Source organism: Melopsittacus undulatus, chromosome 1, assembly GCF_012275295.1.
Source record: "Melopsittacus undulatus isolate bMelUnd1 chromosome 1, bMelUnd1.mat.Z, whole genome shotgun sequence".
NCBI lineage: Eukaryota > Metazoa > Chordata > Aves > Psittaciformes > Psittaculidae > Melopsittacus > Melopsittacus undulatus.
Window position 1 is genome coordinate 24,080,212 of NC_047527.1, and position 15,160 is coordinate 24,095,371.

Here is a 15,160-nt window from a genome sequence, read left to right on the forward strand (position 1 = left end):
AGGCAGCCGGCGGAGCCTCCCCCCGCGGCGGGGGCCGACCTCGGGCCCGGTGCGACGGATCGAGGTGACGGGGCTGGGGTGTCCCGTGAGAGGGGAGGGGGAGGGACAGCAGGGCGGCTCTCCCTGCGCGGCGGCAGCGGTGACAGCCCTCCTCCCGACGCTGCCCGCCGTTGTCCTGGGACGCCTCCGCCAAGGGAGCTGGGTAGGGGCGCGGGATGTCCCTTCACAACGATGGGCAGGGGAGCCCCTGGGCCTGGGGCGGCCCCGCGGCGAAGGGGCGGTGCTGGGGCGAGCGGGCCGAGGGCGCCGGCGGTGGGAGGCGGCGGGCGGGGGAGCTGTCTGCCGCGCTTGCACATGCGCAGGGCGGGCCTGGCTGCCGTATATAGGGACTTGGCGCCGGCGCCAGCTGAGCAGTGCGGCCCGGGCGGCAGTAGCAGAGGTGCGTTAGGGCAGCGGTGGCAGCGGGACGGGGGTGGCGGGTGGCCGGCTGTGGTGGTTGTGGTGGCAATGGGGATGATGATGGTGATAGGGGTAGCGGTGGTTACGATGGTAAGGATGGTGGTGGAGGCTACGGTGGTGCTGATGGAAGTTGCGGTGGCGATACCGGTACCGGCAGTGCCGGTGTGAGGGGAGCCGGGCGCTGAGCGGTCTGCCCGCCCGGGACCGTTTTGAAAGGAGAGCGTGGGGATGGCTGTCCGCGCGCGGCCCCATCCGGCCCCGCCGTGTCCTCCCTGCCGGGGCAGTGATCGCTGCTGGGCGCCGCTGTGAGGGGCGACGGCCCTGGGTGGGCAATGCCTGCGGGAGGCAGTGCTGCGGGCCGGGGTACCGGCGGGAGCCCGCCATCGTCTCCATCCCGTCACCCCCCACCCCACGGCGGCGGGAGAGCCCCGTGGGGGGTGGCGGAGCGCGGGATGCTGGTTTTGGAGGGAGACGGGAGCTGTGGGGGCGGGGAAGCCGGCCGAGCCGCTTGGCGGGCTGACCCCGACTGCTGGCCCGCGCCTCCCGTCCTCACCCTACCCCGGCGGGTCCCGGCTCTTCCCGGCTCTAGCTCTCCGTACAGAGCTTGGCGAGAAGAGTGCCTAGTGAGGGCAACCCCATCATGGTCCCCGGTCCCTGCGGTGTTCCCCTCTGAAGGAGGGTGTCGCCGAGTGCCGGGGTGCCTACTCGGCAGCCCCCCCCCCCACTTCCCCTCAGGTTTTGGAGGGAGCCTCGCTCGCAGCAAGGCGGGAGCGCGGGGGAGCCGCGGTCCTGCCCCCTCACGCGTCCCCTCAGCGGCTGCGGCGGGAGAGGGGCAGACGGCGGCTCGGCCCCTTCTGGAGGGAGAGCGAGCGCGGGCAGCGGCGGTGCCCCCAGCCCAGCCTGATCCCCGGGGCTGCCCGAGGCGCCCCCGTCCCTTCCCGGCTCTGCACGGCGCAGGCCGCCGCCTCCCCGCTCTCTGCAAATTGGCGCGGAACCGGCGCGGCGGGAGCGCGGGCGGCCGGGCACGACACGGCTCAGCTCGGCACGGCCCATCCCGGCAGGTGTGGGGGGCTCGCGGGGGTGCTGCTGCTGCCCCGGCAGAGTGTGTGTCTGTGGGGGTGCCCGGTGGCTGCAGGGTGTAAAGGGCCCTGGAAGTCGCAGTCTCAGGGATCCCTCCACATTCTCTCGAGTGGGAAATGACCTTTTACAGCTTCCCTCTCTCACTCACTGCCTGGGCCATACAAGCCCCACTCGCCCGAGAGAAACTGACCAATGGCTTAGTGGGCATCCAACTTAAGCAGTGAAACCCCCAGCAGTACATGGAGTTGCATGTGATTATATACCTTAGGCATTTCTCACACCAGTAAATTAGTTGTGCTTCTATTTCAGTTGTGTAAACCATGCTGTTCTTTGTGATGAATCTTGCAACACAAAGTACGGAAGTTGGTCCTAATTTCTGGAGGATATATTAACTGGGCTTACATTATTCCTTTGATCCCCAGGTAGAGATCTTACAACCCAAAGAAGATGTCAAGACGTAGGTAAGGTGTTAACATTGTAATACATCCAGTTTAGCAGTGTTCATCTATCAACTGCTGCTCTCTTAATTCGTTATGTCTTTTTGCTCTTTGTAGTAGCCGTTTGCAAGCCAAGCAGCAGCAGCTACCACTGTCATGTCAAGAAGAGTCTCCGCAGGAGTCAGAACATCTCCAGACCAGAAAAAGGAGAACAGCAGAGGTGACCAATTTGGGCAACTGGAGAAGTTCTCCAGTGTGTTTGGATGGGAGAATCTTTGCTGAGTTAGAAAGTGGGTCAGAAGTAGCAACCGTTTGCTTTAGGCTTTAGGAATGGGTATGCTGGTCATTGTCAGTGAATTGACATGTGTGTCTCTTCCCAGCAGGAGATGAAGAAAAGAGAAGATGGGAAAATTGCTAAAAAACATCAATATGAGATTAAGGTAAAGCAGTCTTGAATACCAGTCCAAAATAGGTGAGGTGTCCAAATGATTTATGTTGGTGGGTGTGAAGTCTTTCCACACTAGAAAACATTGAATAGGGGAAGTTTCTACCATTGCATATTAAGAGGTACGGGAGTGCAGCACCTTAGCATGTTTATATATGTTTTTGAGTTTTATGCATGGCTTTGTTGCAGCATCCTTTGATTTGGAAACCACTAAGGTTAGGTGTAAAAATGAGAATAAACTCAGATATTTCAGAATAATTCCAAATGCAGAACAGTGAGGCCTAAGAGGCAAGTCTAAACAAAATCGTTGCACTTGTTTTAACTTAAGGTGTGGTTTCACAACCATTTAGTGAAGAAGACTCATAGACATTCAGGCCCTCTTTACTTTCATTTAGCCATTCTTTTGATTATTTAAATCAGTTTAGGAAACTGTTGTAACAAACATGGGCTACTCCTAAACCAAGTGAGGAGCTAAAATATTTATTTAGTAAATAACTCTTTTTCAAACAAATTTTGTTTGCAATTATCCTTTTGTAAAGCAAATGAGACTAATGACAATGATGAAGCAAAACTCTTCTGATTGTGAAGTTGCCTTTGCAACCTTTGTGTAGGAAAAAATGCTGTGTAACTACATCAGCTGTACTTGGAGTGAAACTGCATGTCACAACTTGGCTTTTGCTGAATGGGGGAAATCCTGATCCCTTGTCTTTCCTTCCTTGATAACTGTCCATGTACTCCATCCTATGTCCTGCTTCATTTTTGGTTCTCCTTAAATGGAGCAGTGTGCAGGTTCAACTTGCTAATATGGCACTACAAAATAAGTTAATGTTCTGCCAGGTTAGTGAGCTGAATCAACCCAGCAGAGGGTCTTACAATCATCAAAGCTAACAAAGGAAGGACTTGGGCAGTGAGGATCACAGGAAAGAAGGAGCAGGATCTCCTCTTTTTGTTTTTGGTAGCTGTGTGCTGTTAGGATCAATTCTGATGGAATATGTAACTTCACTGTTAGTCTGGCTATAAATAGGTTTAGATAAACTAAAGGAATTGTGTGTAATTTACCTTGCAGAACACCTATATAGGAAAAGCCTCTATGTTCAGGGGTAGGTGTTGCAATGGGATTCCCCCTCCCTAACTCCACAGAGCATAATTAAGGCTCTCTGTCACCATTTTGAAAACTGTCAGCCATTACAGCATTGAATGTACTCCATGCATTTGATACCTCCTTACTTGTATTGATTATGTACAACCAAATAAGTATTAGTGAAGCAGGCTACAGAGTTAACTGATGTAATCTAGAATTCTTTCGCTGAAGCTTTCTGTGTGAACAACTTTGCACTCTTCTCCTTTTGAGTCATTGCATCCCATATTTGGCTGAGAGATAGTTCACAGCTGCTGCTTGCTCAGTGGATATCTAGCTTTGGAGTTGAGATGGGTGGCTCCTCTCTGGAGTGCTTAATTGGAAGATAAGTTGCTGAATTTTCACTGAGGGACAGTAAAACCTCCACCCTCCTTTCTTTTCCCTCTGAGTAGATAAGTAGATAGGACCAGCAAACTAATGTTATGTGTTTTAGTAGCAATGAGTGCCTTTACCTTATGTGCTATAGCTGAGCAGCTCAAGCAATGGATAGGTTACTTACAGGTTCATAAACTGAAGACGGTTGTCTTCCTCAAAGCTGAGTTTCCCAAATTTATCAAATTTGTTTATGCATGTTCCATCTTGACTATGAAAGGCTTTGTTGCCATTTGATCTCTTTGGCCTAGGTTTCAGTACATGAATTGATGCTGTGGTCCAAAAAGACTAACATACATTACATGCATTGTTACTGTAATTTACCTCTTGTCTTTCTTGCTCTCATAGTAAAATCAGCCTTTAAAAGATACCTTGTTTATGTTGCAGAGTTGTTGGCCGCCCACGATAACAGGAGGCATCTCGCCTTGCATAATTATTGAAACGCCTCACAAAGAGTCAGTAACCACTGACTTCTCCAGGTTCAAAAAGTACCGGTTCAGAAATCTCTTCATAAACCCATCACCTCTGCCAGAACTCAAGTAAGTTTACCAGATGCAGATCTGGTGTTGCATTGTGCTTATATAACAGTGAGTAGTACTCAGTCCCATACCTCTACTTGTCTCCTATCTCAGAAACAATTTGATGTCCAAAATAAGACACATTGTGGAGTTTTTTGTCCCCATGATCTTATAAAGTCACCAAACATAAAATTTTTGCCTTTTAGAGCTGTCCTTTTATAACTTTTTAGCTTAATGCCAGGGACTCTTAAAGTGGTTAAGAGGTACATGATAGTTAAACTGAACTGAGTGAGCAAAAATATGAAGCAAATTTTTCTTTAAGAACTCAAAAATGTATGAGTATGCAAATAAATTTGTGGCAGTAGCTTGCTAATGCAGTGTAGATGCTCAGTGCAGTCACAGTTTTAGGAAGCTTCCCTTTTGGAGAGGGATAGATTGGCTCATAGAATCATATTTTTCCATTTGTGAGTTTCTTAGTTGTTCATTTATTAGATGAGTGCATTGGCAGCAGTTTATATTGGTCTGGTGTTTAGTGAAAGGGTTGTTAAATTCACTGCAATGCTTTAGAAACTGTGAGATGAATGAGAAGCAGAATGTGAAGTATTACTTGAAGAGCAAGTTTGCCGATGACACCAAGCTTTGTGTTTCGGTTGATATGCTTGGAGGGAAGGAATGCCATCCAGAGGGACCTTGACATGCTTGTGAGGTGGGTTAAACTTATGAAGTTTAACCATGCCGAGTGCAATGTGCTACACCTGGGTCAGAGCAATCCCAGGCTGGGCAGAGAAGAGATTTAGAGCAGCCCTGTGGAGAAGGACATGGGGGTGTTGGTCGATGAGAAACTTAACATGAACTGGCTTCAGTGTGCACTTGCAGCCGAGAAATCCCAACTGTATCCTGGGCTGCATCAAAAGAACCATGACCAGCAGGTCAAAGGAGGTGATTCTGCCCCTCTCCTCTGCTCTTGTGAGACCTCACTTGGAGTATTGTGTGCAGTTTTGGTGTCCTCAACATAAAAAGGACATGGTACTGTTAGAACAAGTCCAGAGGAGGGCCACACGGGTGATCAGGGGACTGGAGCACCTCCCGTATGAAGATAGGCTGAGAAAGATGGGGCTGTTCAGCCTGGAGAAGAGAAGGCTGCATGGAGACCTCATAGCAGCCTTCCAGTATCTGAAGGGGGCTTATAAGGATGCTGGGGATGGACTCTTCATTAGGGACTGTAGTGGCAGGACAAGGGCTAATGGGTTAAAACTTAAACAAGGGAAGCTTAGATTGGAAATAAGGAAGAAGTTCTTTACTGTAAGGGTGGTAAGGCACTGGAATAGGTTGCCCAGGAAGGTTGTGAATGCTCCATCCCTGGCGGTGTTCAAGACCAGGTTGGATAGAGCCTTGGGTGACATGGTTTAGTGTGAGGTGTCCCTGCCCATGACAGGGGGGCTGGAACTTGATGATCTTAAGGTCCTTTCCAACTCTAACTATTCTATGATTCTAAGAGAACCTTTCTAGATACATTTTGGTTTTATTATGTTCTGGCCAGAATTCGATCAGGACAGGCAGGAGCATGGTGGTGTTTTGGCTCAGTGCAAAGCAATATGTCTGTTGCAGTCTCTTTCACCTAGTTTCAACTGCTTTTTTCTCTCAGTATTACTCCCAAGGCTGCTGAACACTGCTTCAAAGAGCAGCATGCTCTGCTGTGTACCTAGCACATCATATTTTCAAGTGTGTTGGAAAACAGTGCAAAGTAGGTTTTGAGGGTTTTTTTGGATTTTTGTTTTTTTTTTTTAACTTAAACAAATGAGGAAATCTCGTGCACTGCTTTAGCAAGTTCTTGGAAACTCCTGGATCCCCAAGATATGTTCAGATACAGAACTCCAAGAAAGGATTTTAGTGCTTTGTTGCTAGCCATCTGGTAAAGCTGATCTCCATCCTTTCCAATTAGCTGAATAAGAGAATCATTTACTCTCACCTGTCTTTTTTCCTGGCTTTTCTAACTGCTGTAGGAAGATCATAATAGATTTCTTGGTGCCTCCCCTCTTAAATGGGAAACTTGTGCATTAAACAAGCAATTACTTCTGCTTTTAACATGGTGGCAGCAGAATGGAACTGATGCTTTTAGAATTTGTGGGTGATACTAGTGATCAAGACTGTTTATTCTGTCTCTGCTTCTGCTTGGAAAGGTTAATATGCAACCTGCAGAATTTCAGGAGGAAATCAGCTTTGCATTGATTAACATGTTGTCCCTTTTAGTGACTGTGGGATGAGAAGTACATCTGAGAAAATGCACATCAATTCATAATAAGAATAATTGCAAATTAAAGCCAAGCCATATTAATTATACAGACAAGTCTTCTTCCTAAGTAGACTTCAGTGCTAATAGATAATAAGTTAGCAATAAAGAACTAATTTTTTCTCATAGTAGCCTGTTTCTGTGCCTCAAGGTAGGCTAGAAAAGGAAGGGATGGCTGAATGTCTTTTAAACACCATCTGTAAATGTTCTTCTCAAACTAAATTGGACAGCTTTGTGTATGCTTTGTTTTACTTGGAGTGGTGTAGTTTTAAGAGGGAGGGTTTGGCTTTTCCCTTGTCCTGTGGACAGACACATAAGTAGGCAAAATAGGGAACTGGTTGTATGGGTAACTTTAGGATGCACATGTTCAGTTTTGTTGGCTATTCTGTGAAAATGGACTTGCTGATAATTTTGGCAAGCTGTTGTGGTGATGTAGCATGTTCAGAGTATAGCTGAAGTTTTATAATTGCCATGAGGTTCTTTTAGAATGGCAGAGTTTTTGTTCCTGAATATTTGTAAACAGTATATAATGGTTTTGTACTCTTCTTGTGAAGGTGTATATATATACTTAACAATGCTTTGTGTACCTTTATTCTGTAGCTGGGGAAATTCCAAAGATGTCTGGCTCAACATTCTGAAGAAGGAGAACAGATACGCGCATTGCAAACATTTCACATCACTACATTCCAGTTTGCAACCTCACATGAGATCAATACTGTTAGACTGGCTCTTAGAGGTGTGTTCTTTTAATTACTTTGCCATGTGTTATGCCTGAGAAGTAGGCAGATAGAAGCACAGATTTTAAATAAAGATCTAATAGCAAAATGTGCAGTAATGGCAAAAGCTAAATGTAGTTTGCAGCAGACAGGTTACAAGTTACAGGTCCTCTTGGTGAGCTACATTCCAGTCTTCACTAGCAGGAGACTCTGAACCTTCCACAGGGCAGTAAGGAGTAGTACTTAATTTTCTACTCTTGCTATGCTACTTGCTAGGAAGGGGAGAAATCTAGTTCTGGGGCACCTGCACTAAAATTGTCATAGGCAGATTAGTTACGGAGCTCTAACTTTACATTTTAAATGGTGTTTAAGCCATTTGACAACTGCATTTGGACTGAGGACTTGAGTTATTACCCTGGCCCTGTCTACATCAAGAGCTCTTAGATGTCAGACCCTGACAATTTTCTGGCTTGTTGCTGCATTTTTTCATTCTGTCCTATGAAGAGAGCAGAACAAAGTGGCTGACCCTGGGAGTTTCTTGATACAAACAGGTTCTTAGTTGAAAAAGCATTACAAAGAAACCGTATCCATATTCTGATCTAATTGGTTTACTTCAGACTATTCCAGTTGTCAAACAAAATGGAAGCTCTCAGTCTTGGCAGTTTATGAGAATGAATAATAGTGTAACTAGAGAGCCATGTTCTGGAGGGGTTTCCAAGAACTCTATATTGAGTGTATTTGATCTCCATTGCCAAAACTAACATTTGACTCCTGCAATCCTTGCCCATCAGCAGAAGGGATCTTACAGGTTTACCAATTCCATATCAAGTACTCCAAGGAAAGAAATGTTAGTGGCACTCCTACTGTTTATGTTTTTTAATACAGTCTGAATATCAAAACTGTTCCAGCTGTGTACTTCACTACCTCCTTCAATGTCTGATTTATATGCCTCTGTGAAATTGTTTCTTTTTTCCTTAAACTTTCAGGAAAACGATCATGCAATTTCCAAACAGAAATGTCAAGGGCCTTGTTGCCCAGCTCAGTGGTTCTCTATGCCACAGTGGATTAAAATCCCATCAATTTGAAGAGTTCTCCAGTAGCTCCTAACATTGTTGTCTGTAACATCATAACTGAGATACTGTTAAACATGAGCAAGATTTATGATGTTCAGGCAACAGATTTTCATAGAAACTTTGCCATTTATTAGTGGCTTGCTCTGTATGTCTTTAGTTCTAAATCTTGTTTGTAGTAGCAGTTACTAGTATCAGAGTAGTGCATCAATTGGCAAATACTAAATCAGGCCTAAAAGAATGAGCTGTGGTATTACTGTCAACTGGTTGAGTTTTGATGGTCAGGAAGGGTTTTAATTTGCTAATGAGCTTTCAGTCTTATGTTAGAAAGTAGCTAGTAGTGAGAGTTTGTTCTGACTATGTGTCCAAGTGAAATAATGAAGGATTTGGGATCTATTTCTGGGATATTCTTTCCTGTAGGTTTTAAGTAATTTACCTGTATCTAACTAGTTTCTAGTTTTGGAACAGATACAGAGTTGCAGAGAAGCTGGAGTTGTGGCAGACCCACCCAAATACAGTTAGAGGTCAGAGGAAAGAGTAGTCCCTTGCAGAGGGTTTCCAGACCTGGGCAGTCTCCTTTCCTCTTCTGTTGTACTGGCGCCTGAACCACATTGACACAATGTGGGTATTAGAAGTTCTCTCTGTGGGGAGCCCTGCAACTGGAGGGAGCAGATGGCCATTCCTGCAGTTGTGTTCCTGCTTAGCAAGGTTGTGGTGTGCCTGAGGGGCTGCCAGCAGCGCACCTGGCAGAGCTTGGAGCTTCCAGCATTGCTTGCTGTAGAGCCAAGGAATTCCAAGTGTTCTAGTGGTCCTGCCCTGAGACAGACCTGTGAGGAGTACAGAGGGGATCTGCTCAGTGATTTCAGGTTGAGATGTGAGCATAGAGTATTCTTAAGCAAACACATGAGTGGGGGGTTTTTGTTTTTCTCTTTTGTTTTCCCTCCCTCAATGAGTCAACCTTCTTTCAGTGGGAAGTTGTTTGTACTCACTTTTAGGAAAAGTAGATGCTAGTCAGGTTGCAAAAAGTATAATTTGGAAGTATGTTAAGGCACCACAGATAATCTGTGTTTAAGTGGGAGCAAAGGAAGTACTTTTTTCAGTCCCATACTAACCACTGTATGCTAACACATCTGGGTATGTGATAGCTTGGGTGAGCAAAAGATAAAACTGTACATACTGTGTTTTACTATTAAGGCTTGAATACTCCAGTGTGTGTACACAAGAGTTTTTTAGCATTAAATGGCATTGTTTTTTGTGTTGTTGCAGGTATGCGAGGTGTATGCACTCCACAGGGAAACCTTCTACCTAGCTCAAGACTTTTTTGATAGATTCATGTTGACACAGAAGAACATTAACAAAAGCATGCTTCAGCTCATAGGAATTACCTCATTATTCATTGCCTCCAAACTTGAGGTAAGAAGCCCTGTTACAAGGAGTAGGATCTTAAGTTTGGAATAACTAAAAAGACAGTGATAACATGTTTATTTCTTCTGTGAATCTTTTGAACTTTGTGTGTACATACAACACTGAAGGTCAGAAGGGGAAACTTCTTTCTCTTCCTTGAGTTGTGCGTATGTCAGTCTCTTAGGAGCATAGTGTTTGTCCTCTTTTTTCCTCAGCAGCAGGGAAAGAGACCAGGTAAACTTGAAAGGTATGCAAATGTGCTGGGAGTAGCTTTGTTTTGTTTTGTCATTTTCCAAATATACAGCAGTTGGCAAACAATCTCAGGAATGGGTGCAGGACTTGAACAGAGCCAAGACCAAGTCCCAGACTGTTTGTGCATCAGGCTGATATCCCTGTAAACCCATTCAGTGGAATTTCTCTGTTCTAGAATGCAGTGGTGATGATGCATTATGTTGTGCACTACATCTATGAGCCATTTGTGTATGGTGCGTGACAGGTTAGGCTGAAAGGAAAACTTGGAATGTTGAGTGTCCATACGTGGCACGCCCCTGGATCTAGCACGACCTAAAGCCAGTAGTGCCCTCCATGCAGTTGTCTACCCTAAGGAAGTGCATGGGGCATCAGGCTACCAGTTAGTGGAGCTAGCTGATAGAGAAGTAGTTCTGTGGCCAAGATCTCTTAATAGCACAACCCTGCACCATGGATTTTGCAGCCAGAGTGGCTGTGGGTTTTTTCTCTAATCTTTTTCTAGCCTTTTTTTAATAATAAATCTATGTGACTACATGAGCACTGACACTGCATGTGACCTGTCCCAGTGAGCCATTTCTAACACAGCAGGGTGCTGTAGGAGGATTGGGGTGGAGTATCTTCTCAGCCGTTCCATTTGATGTAAAAAGTGGTATAAACAAAACAGTGTAAAAAATAAAAATAAAAAACCACTGACCAAACAATATTTATTTCCCCCAGAGCTAAAAGAGTTGCAATGAATCTATTGCATTTTACCACAGATAACATATAACAAGCCTACTTATTTCTAGTATCTCTTCATACTGTAAGTTTCAAGTCACCTCATGTAACAAGGAAAACATTGTTCTAGTGAAAGAAGACAGGCTGAGAGAGCTGGGCTTGCTCAGCCTGGAGAAGAGAAGGCTCAGGGAAGACCTTACAGCAGCTTCCAGTGCTTAAAAAAGGACTTTGGGCAACCAGGTCTAGTGGATGTTGTCCCTGCCTGTGGCAAGTGGTTTGAACTAGATGAGCTTCAGTATCCTTTCCAACCCAAACCATTCTGTGATAAGAAATGTTACTGTGTCAGTATGGACTGAAAAATATTTGCCAGCATCTTCTCAAGCTTTCTTAGCATTGTAAGGCACTCTGACCTTCACTTTCCTCTCCCTTCTTTTAAAGGAAATCTACGCTCCTAAGATACAGGAATTTGCTTACGTCACTGATGGTGCTTGCAGTGAAGATGATATTGTCAGAATGGAACTTATTATGTTAAAGGTAAGTACTTTGTTGTTTTTAAGTGCTGGCTGACTGTCCAGCCAAGCCTTGTATTTTAACATTACTTGCTTAGAAAAGGAACATGTTTTATATATCCTTGTTTCTGCAAAACCTTCACTGCATGGTAGGAGGTTGGAACTAGATGATCTTAAGGTCCTTTCCAGCCCAAACCATTCCGTGATTGTATGATTCTATGTGCAGTGGATCTCTAAAGCCTTGGCTGAGACGAAGTCCTGGTCTTTTAGGACAGGACAGATTTCTCTTTGTGTGAAAGCCGTGGGGCAGACGAGAAGGCTGTCACTGAACTGTGCTGCGCTTGCCAGAGCCCTTTGCTATCTTGGGAGCAGGGGCCTTTAGGAGAGCCAGGTGGAGAACTGACACTACTCTGTGTTCCTTATGTTGGAAAGGAGCATGTAAGCACTCCTTGTACATTTGCTCTTCCTTAATAGGTAAGAGCTGCAGGTTCAGGCAGTTAGACCGGGGGCTTGGGGAAATAATCTTGATTTCCAAGGTTCTGAGTGGGGAAGATAGCGTAAGATCCAGGTGCACAATTGTAGGAATATGTGTTAGTGCTGGTTGTGAGACAGCCTTGTCAAAAAGTAGTGAGACTGCCATCTAAAATGAGTATCTGTACTTGAAATAGTACATAATCTCTAGTGTCTTTTGAGGATCTGTGTAATAAGCTGTGCAAACTTGGAGAGGTGTGGGAAAAGAGATCAGAGCATAAAACTGTCCTTGCATGGCTTAAGGTGTGCAACTCTTTCATGTTTACAGGCTTTAAAATGGGAACTCTGTCCAGTGACAATCATCTCTTGGCTGAACCTCTATCTTCAAGTGGATGCTCTGAAGGATGTTCCGAAAGTACTGCTACCTCAGTATTCTCAGGAAAAATTCATTCAGATAGCACAGGTAGGTTGTAAACTGTGTCAGAAGATGCTTTTTGGGGTGACTGCCCTTACAAGTGATTATTGCACCTCTGGAGCCATACAGGCATGCTTTCCCTTGTTTCACCTTGCCTGTTACTTTGTTAAGTAATGTGCAAGTTTGACTCTGCTAACAAACTTCATCCTGCGTTTTGAGGACAAGCACCCAGGTGTTGCTTGTCTCCCTGCTCAATACTCTCTTAAAATACTTTCCTGTACACTGGAAAAATAAAAATCCATCTTGTTTTCTAATGGCTGTGCACTGGAACATTCTACAAACAGTGGCAAGTGCTCTGAGACACTTGTTTGAATCTACTGTCCTCCAGTTTTTATGGGCATGTGTTGTGTCCAGCCTCAGGGAGGTTGCTGAAGTGCAGACTGGGCTAAGTCACTGCACTGCTGGGTAGTACCTTCATCTAAGAAAACACCTTCCTGGAGCTATGCTGAGGGTTTAAAGGTGTGCTTCAGTCTCTGCAAGCCGGGTGTCTTGTATGTGGTTGGTGAAAGTGTGAACTGAGCCTTGCAGTTACGCAAACTGTTTTAGCTGCCATTGATGCCACAACTAGATTAGATGGTGCAATAGATGCTAAAAAGCTCAGCCACGTTCCAGAGCAGGGGCTGTAGGAGGACTGCAGCATGCCGGACAGTTTCTGAGGCAGGGTTATGCTGAAGTATCATCTTGTTGAAGTTTGTAACTGTTACTTTCTCACTCTTATTTCCTCAGCTCTTAGACTTGTGTATTCTGGATGTGAATTCTTTGGACTTCCAGTACAGAACACTTGCTGCTGCAGCACTCTGCCACTATACCTCAATTGAAGTTGTTAAGAAAGCTTCAGGTAAGAAGCATTTGTGAAGCTTGGTTGTGTCAGGCAGGGAATTCTGGAAGTTGCTATGTGCCTGAGGTCACTACGAGTGTATTGGTTTACCAGGCTGCCAACAAGCAAAAGCTACGTAGACACCAATAGTTTGTTCTGTTCTGCTTTGGATCCCATCTTTCCCACCCCCAATTTCACTTCCTTCCTACCACTATTTCGGATGTTACAAAGACTCAAAAAAGAAGGAATACTGTCAGAAGTATGGTCTTCACTAAGGAAATAGAGCAGATTTATCCTTCTTGCTCTTGGGGTGACATTGCTCTGTGAGGTGCTCACTGCTTCCAGTGAGTTTGGGGCTCATTAGCTGTAAGTGATTTGTTTACTTTTTCTCCTTAAATGCAAGTACCAGGCAGCCACCCCTGCCCCCCAGCAGTGTTCAGTTAACCTTTGTGTTCATCCCACCAGCCAGTCCCTTACAAAGTGGGGGGAAAAAAAACCCCAAATGACTGAACTAAGCTCAGTGCCTGTATGTTGCCTAAGAACCATGAACAACTCTAACCACAGTGTAGTGTTTCCTGAACACTGAATCTTGTGTTCAGGTGGAGAAGGCACTTGAGCCTTCCCTGTAAGCCACAGCGCTTCTTTGCTGATGTGATGGTGATGTGGTCACCATCCTCAGCTACAACACTGGTGTGTAAGGAGTACAGGGAAGCGGTGGGAGTTTGTGGGAAGATGTTTCTCAATTTTTATCTGCAGTATTGTTGTTTTAACACTTCTGGCCATACTAGAATACTGTGCAACTCCTTTGTGAGTTCTAAATATAGAACTGTATTGTGTCCTCTAGGCTTAGATTGGGACAGCATTTCAGAGTGTGTTGAATGGATGGTTCCCTTTGTGGCTGTGGCAAAAAAAGCCCCTGTGAAGCTGAAGAACTTCAAGAAAGTTGCAGTAGAGGATCGGCATAACATCCAAACACACACAAATTACTTGGACATGCTGGTAGGTGGTTTGTGGGCTCACAGTTCAGGCAGTTGAGAGTAGGTTACACATCCCTTCTCCTGCAGCCAGGCACTTCTCTGCTCATGCCTGGCCTGGTTCTGTAGCCAGCACGGTCAGCGATGCCCATAGGCTTGCTTCTGGCTCCTGGGTGGCGATGCCATAAACCAAATGTGTTTTACTGTACCACTTGCAGGCCACAAACACAGATTTGAAGTACTGGTGATGTGTTTAAGAGACGATAGTCTTTACGCTACTGTATAACAGCACCTTGGGGTTTTTAGTATCCTAGATCTGGGCTACTTGAATGGTACTAGCAATGCTCCGCAGCACTTCTCACACTAGGGCAGCAAGCGTATATAACATGTCACAGATATTAACTGTCATCTTCTTCCCTCACTGTGCAGGAAGAAGTAAACAGTGAAGTAGCATCTACTGCCCCAGGTCAGTTATCACCTGTGTCAACAGGAGGAATCATCACCCCTCCCAAAAGTACAGAGAAGAAATGAAATGTGGAGAACAGCCATCAAACACAGAATAGGATTTGGTGCTTCAGAACAAGACCACACTAACGGTGACTCACACTCTTACTGCTGTTTGAGACCTGAGCACTAAGAGATGCAGCAGATACAAATTGAGACCAGTGTCCTGCTACAAACTTGAGTTAGGCAGGGCAGCAGCCCCTGTGCCACCACAGGAGCCAGGACTGCTCTGCTCCCTTCTAACACACAACTTAGTTCAACTCTGACCATTCCTAATTTATGACTTTTAACAATTTTTTTTTTCAAATGGCTGCATGGCAAAGTTTGTCTCTTCAGCTTTACATGTCAGACTTGCTTTATACAGCAGAACTTAGTGACAGCTTGTACATATTACCTCGTCTTGACTTGTTCTTTTTCCTTTTCTTGCTAGTCAGAGTTTAATGCCTGGCAGGGTGGTAGGGAGGTCAAGGGGGGAGCAGTTCCCTCCCCTGGCACCACTCTGTCCTTGCAGTGCA

The 15,160-nt window shown here is 45.5% G+C and overlaps 1 protein-coding gene across 3 annotated transcripts; it reads left to right on the forward strand.

Annotated features, from left to right (window-relative positions):
* CCNE2 (cyclin E2) lies at positions 1 to 14,948 on the forward strand. 3 transcript variants are annotated; one of them, XM_034074501.1, is made up of 12 exons: positions 1 to 64; positions 1,962 to 2,000; positions 2,094 to 2,196; positions 2,357 to 2,416; positions 4,319 to 4,470; positions 7,340 to 7,475; positions 9,792 to 9,938; positions 11,334 to 11,429; positions 12,204 to 12,338; positions 13,077 to 13,188; positions 14,012 to 14,166; positions 14,571 to 14,948. In XM_034074501.1, the coding sequence occupies exons 2-12, from the start codon at positions 1,987 to 1,989 to the stop codon at positions 14,670 to 14,672; spliced, it is 1,212 nt and encodes a 403-aa protein (XP_033930392.1). In that variant the 5' UTR covers positions 1 to 64; positions 1,962 to 1,986; the 3' UTR covers positions 14,673 to 14,948. The 3 variants fall into 3 exon arrangements, with proteins under 3 accessions (XP_033930392.1, XP_033930388.1, XP_033930402.1); XM_034074497.1 differs by lacking the exon at positions 1 to 64 and adding an exon at positions 404 to 439; XM_034074511.1 differs by lacking the exon at positions 1 to 64 and adding an exon at positions 404 to 439 and having other exon boundaries at positions 2,360 to 2,416.
* The last annotated feature ends 212 nt before the right edge of the window (positions 14,949 to 15,160 follow it).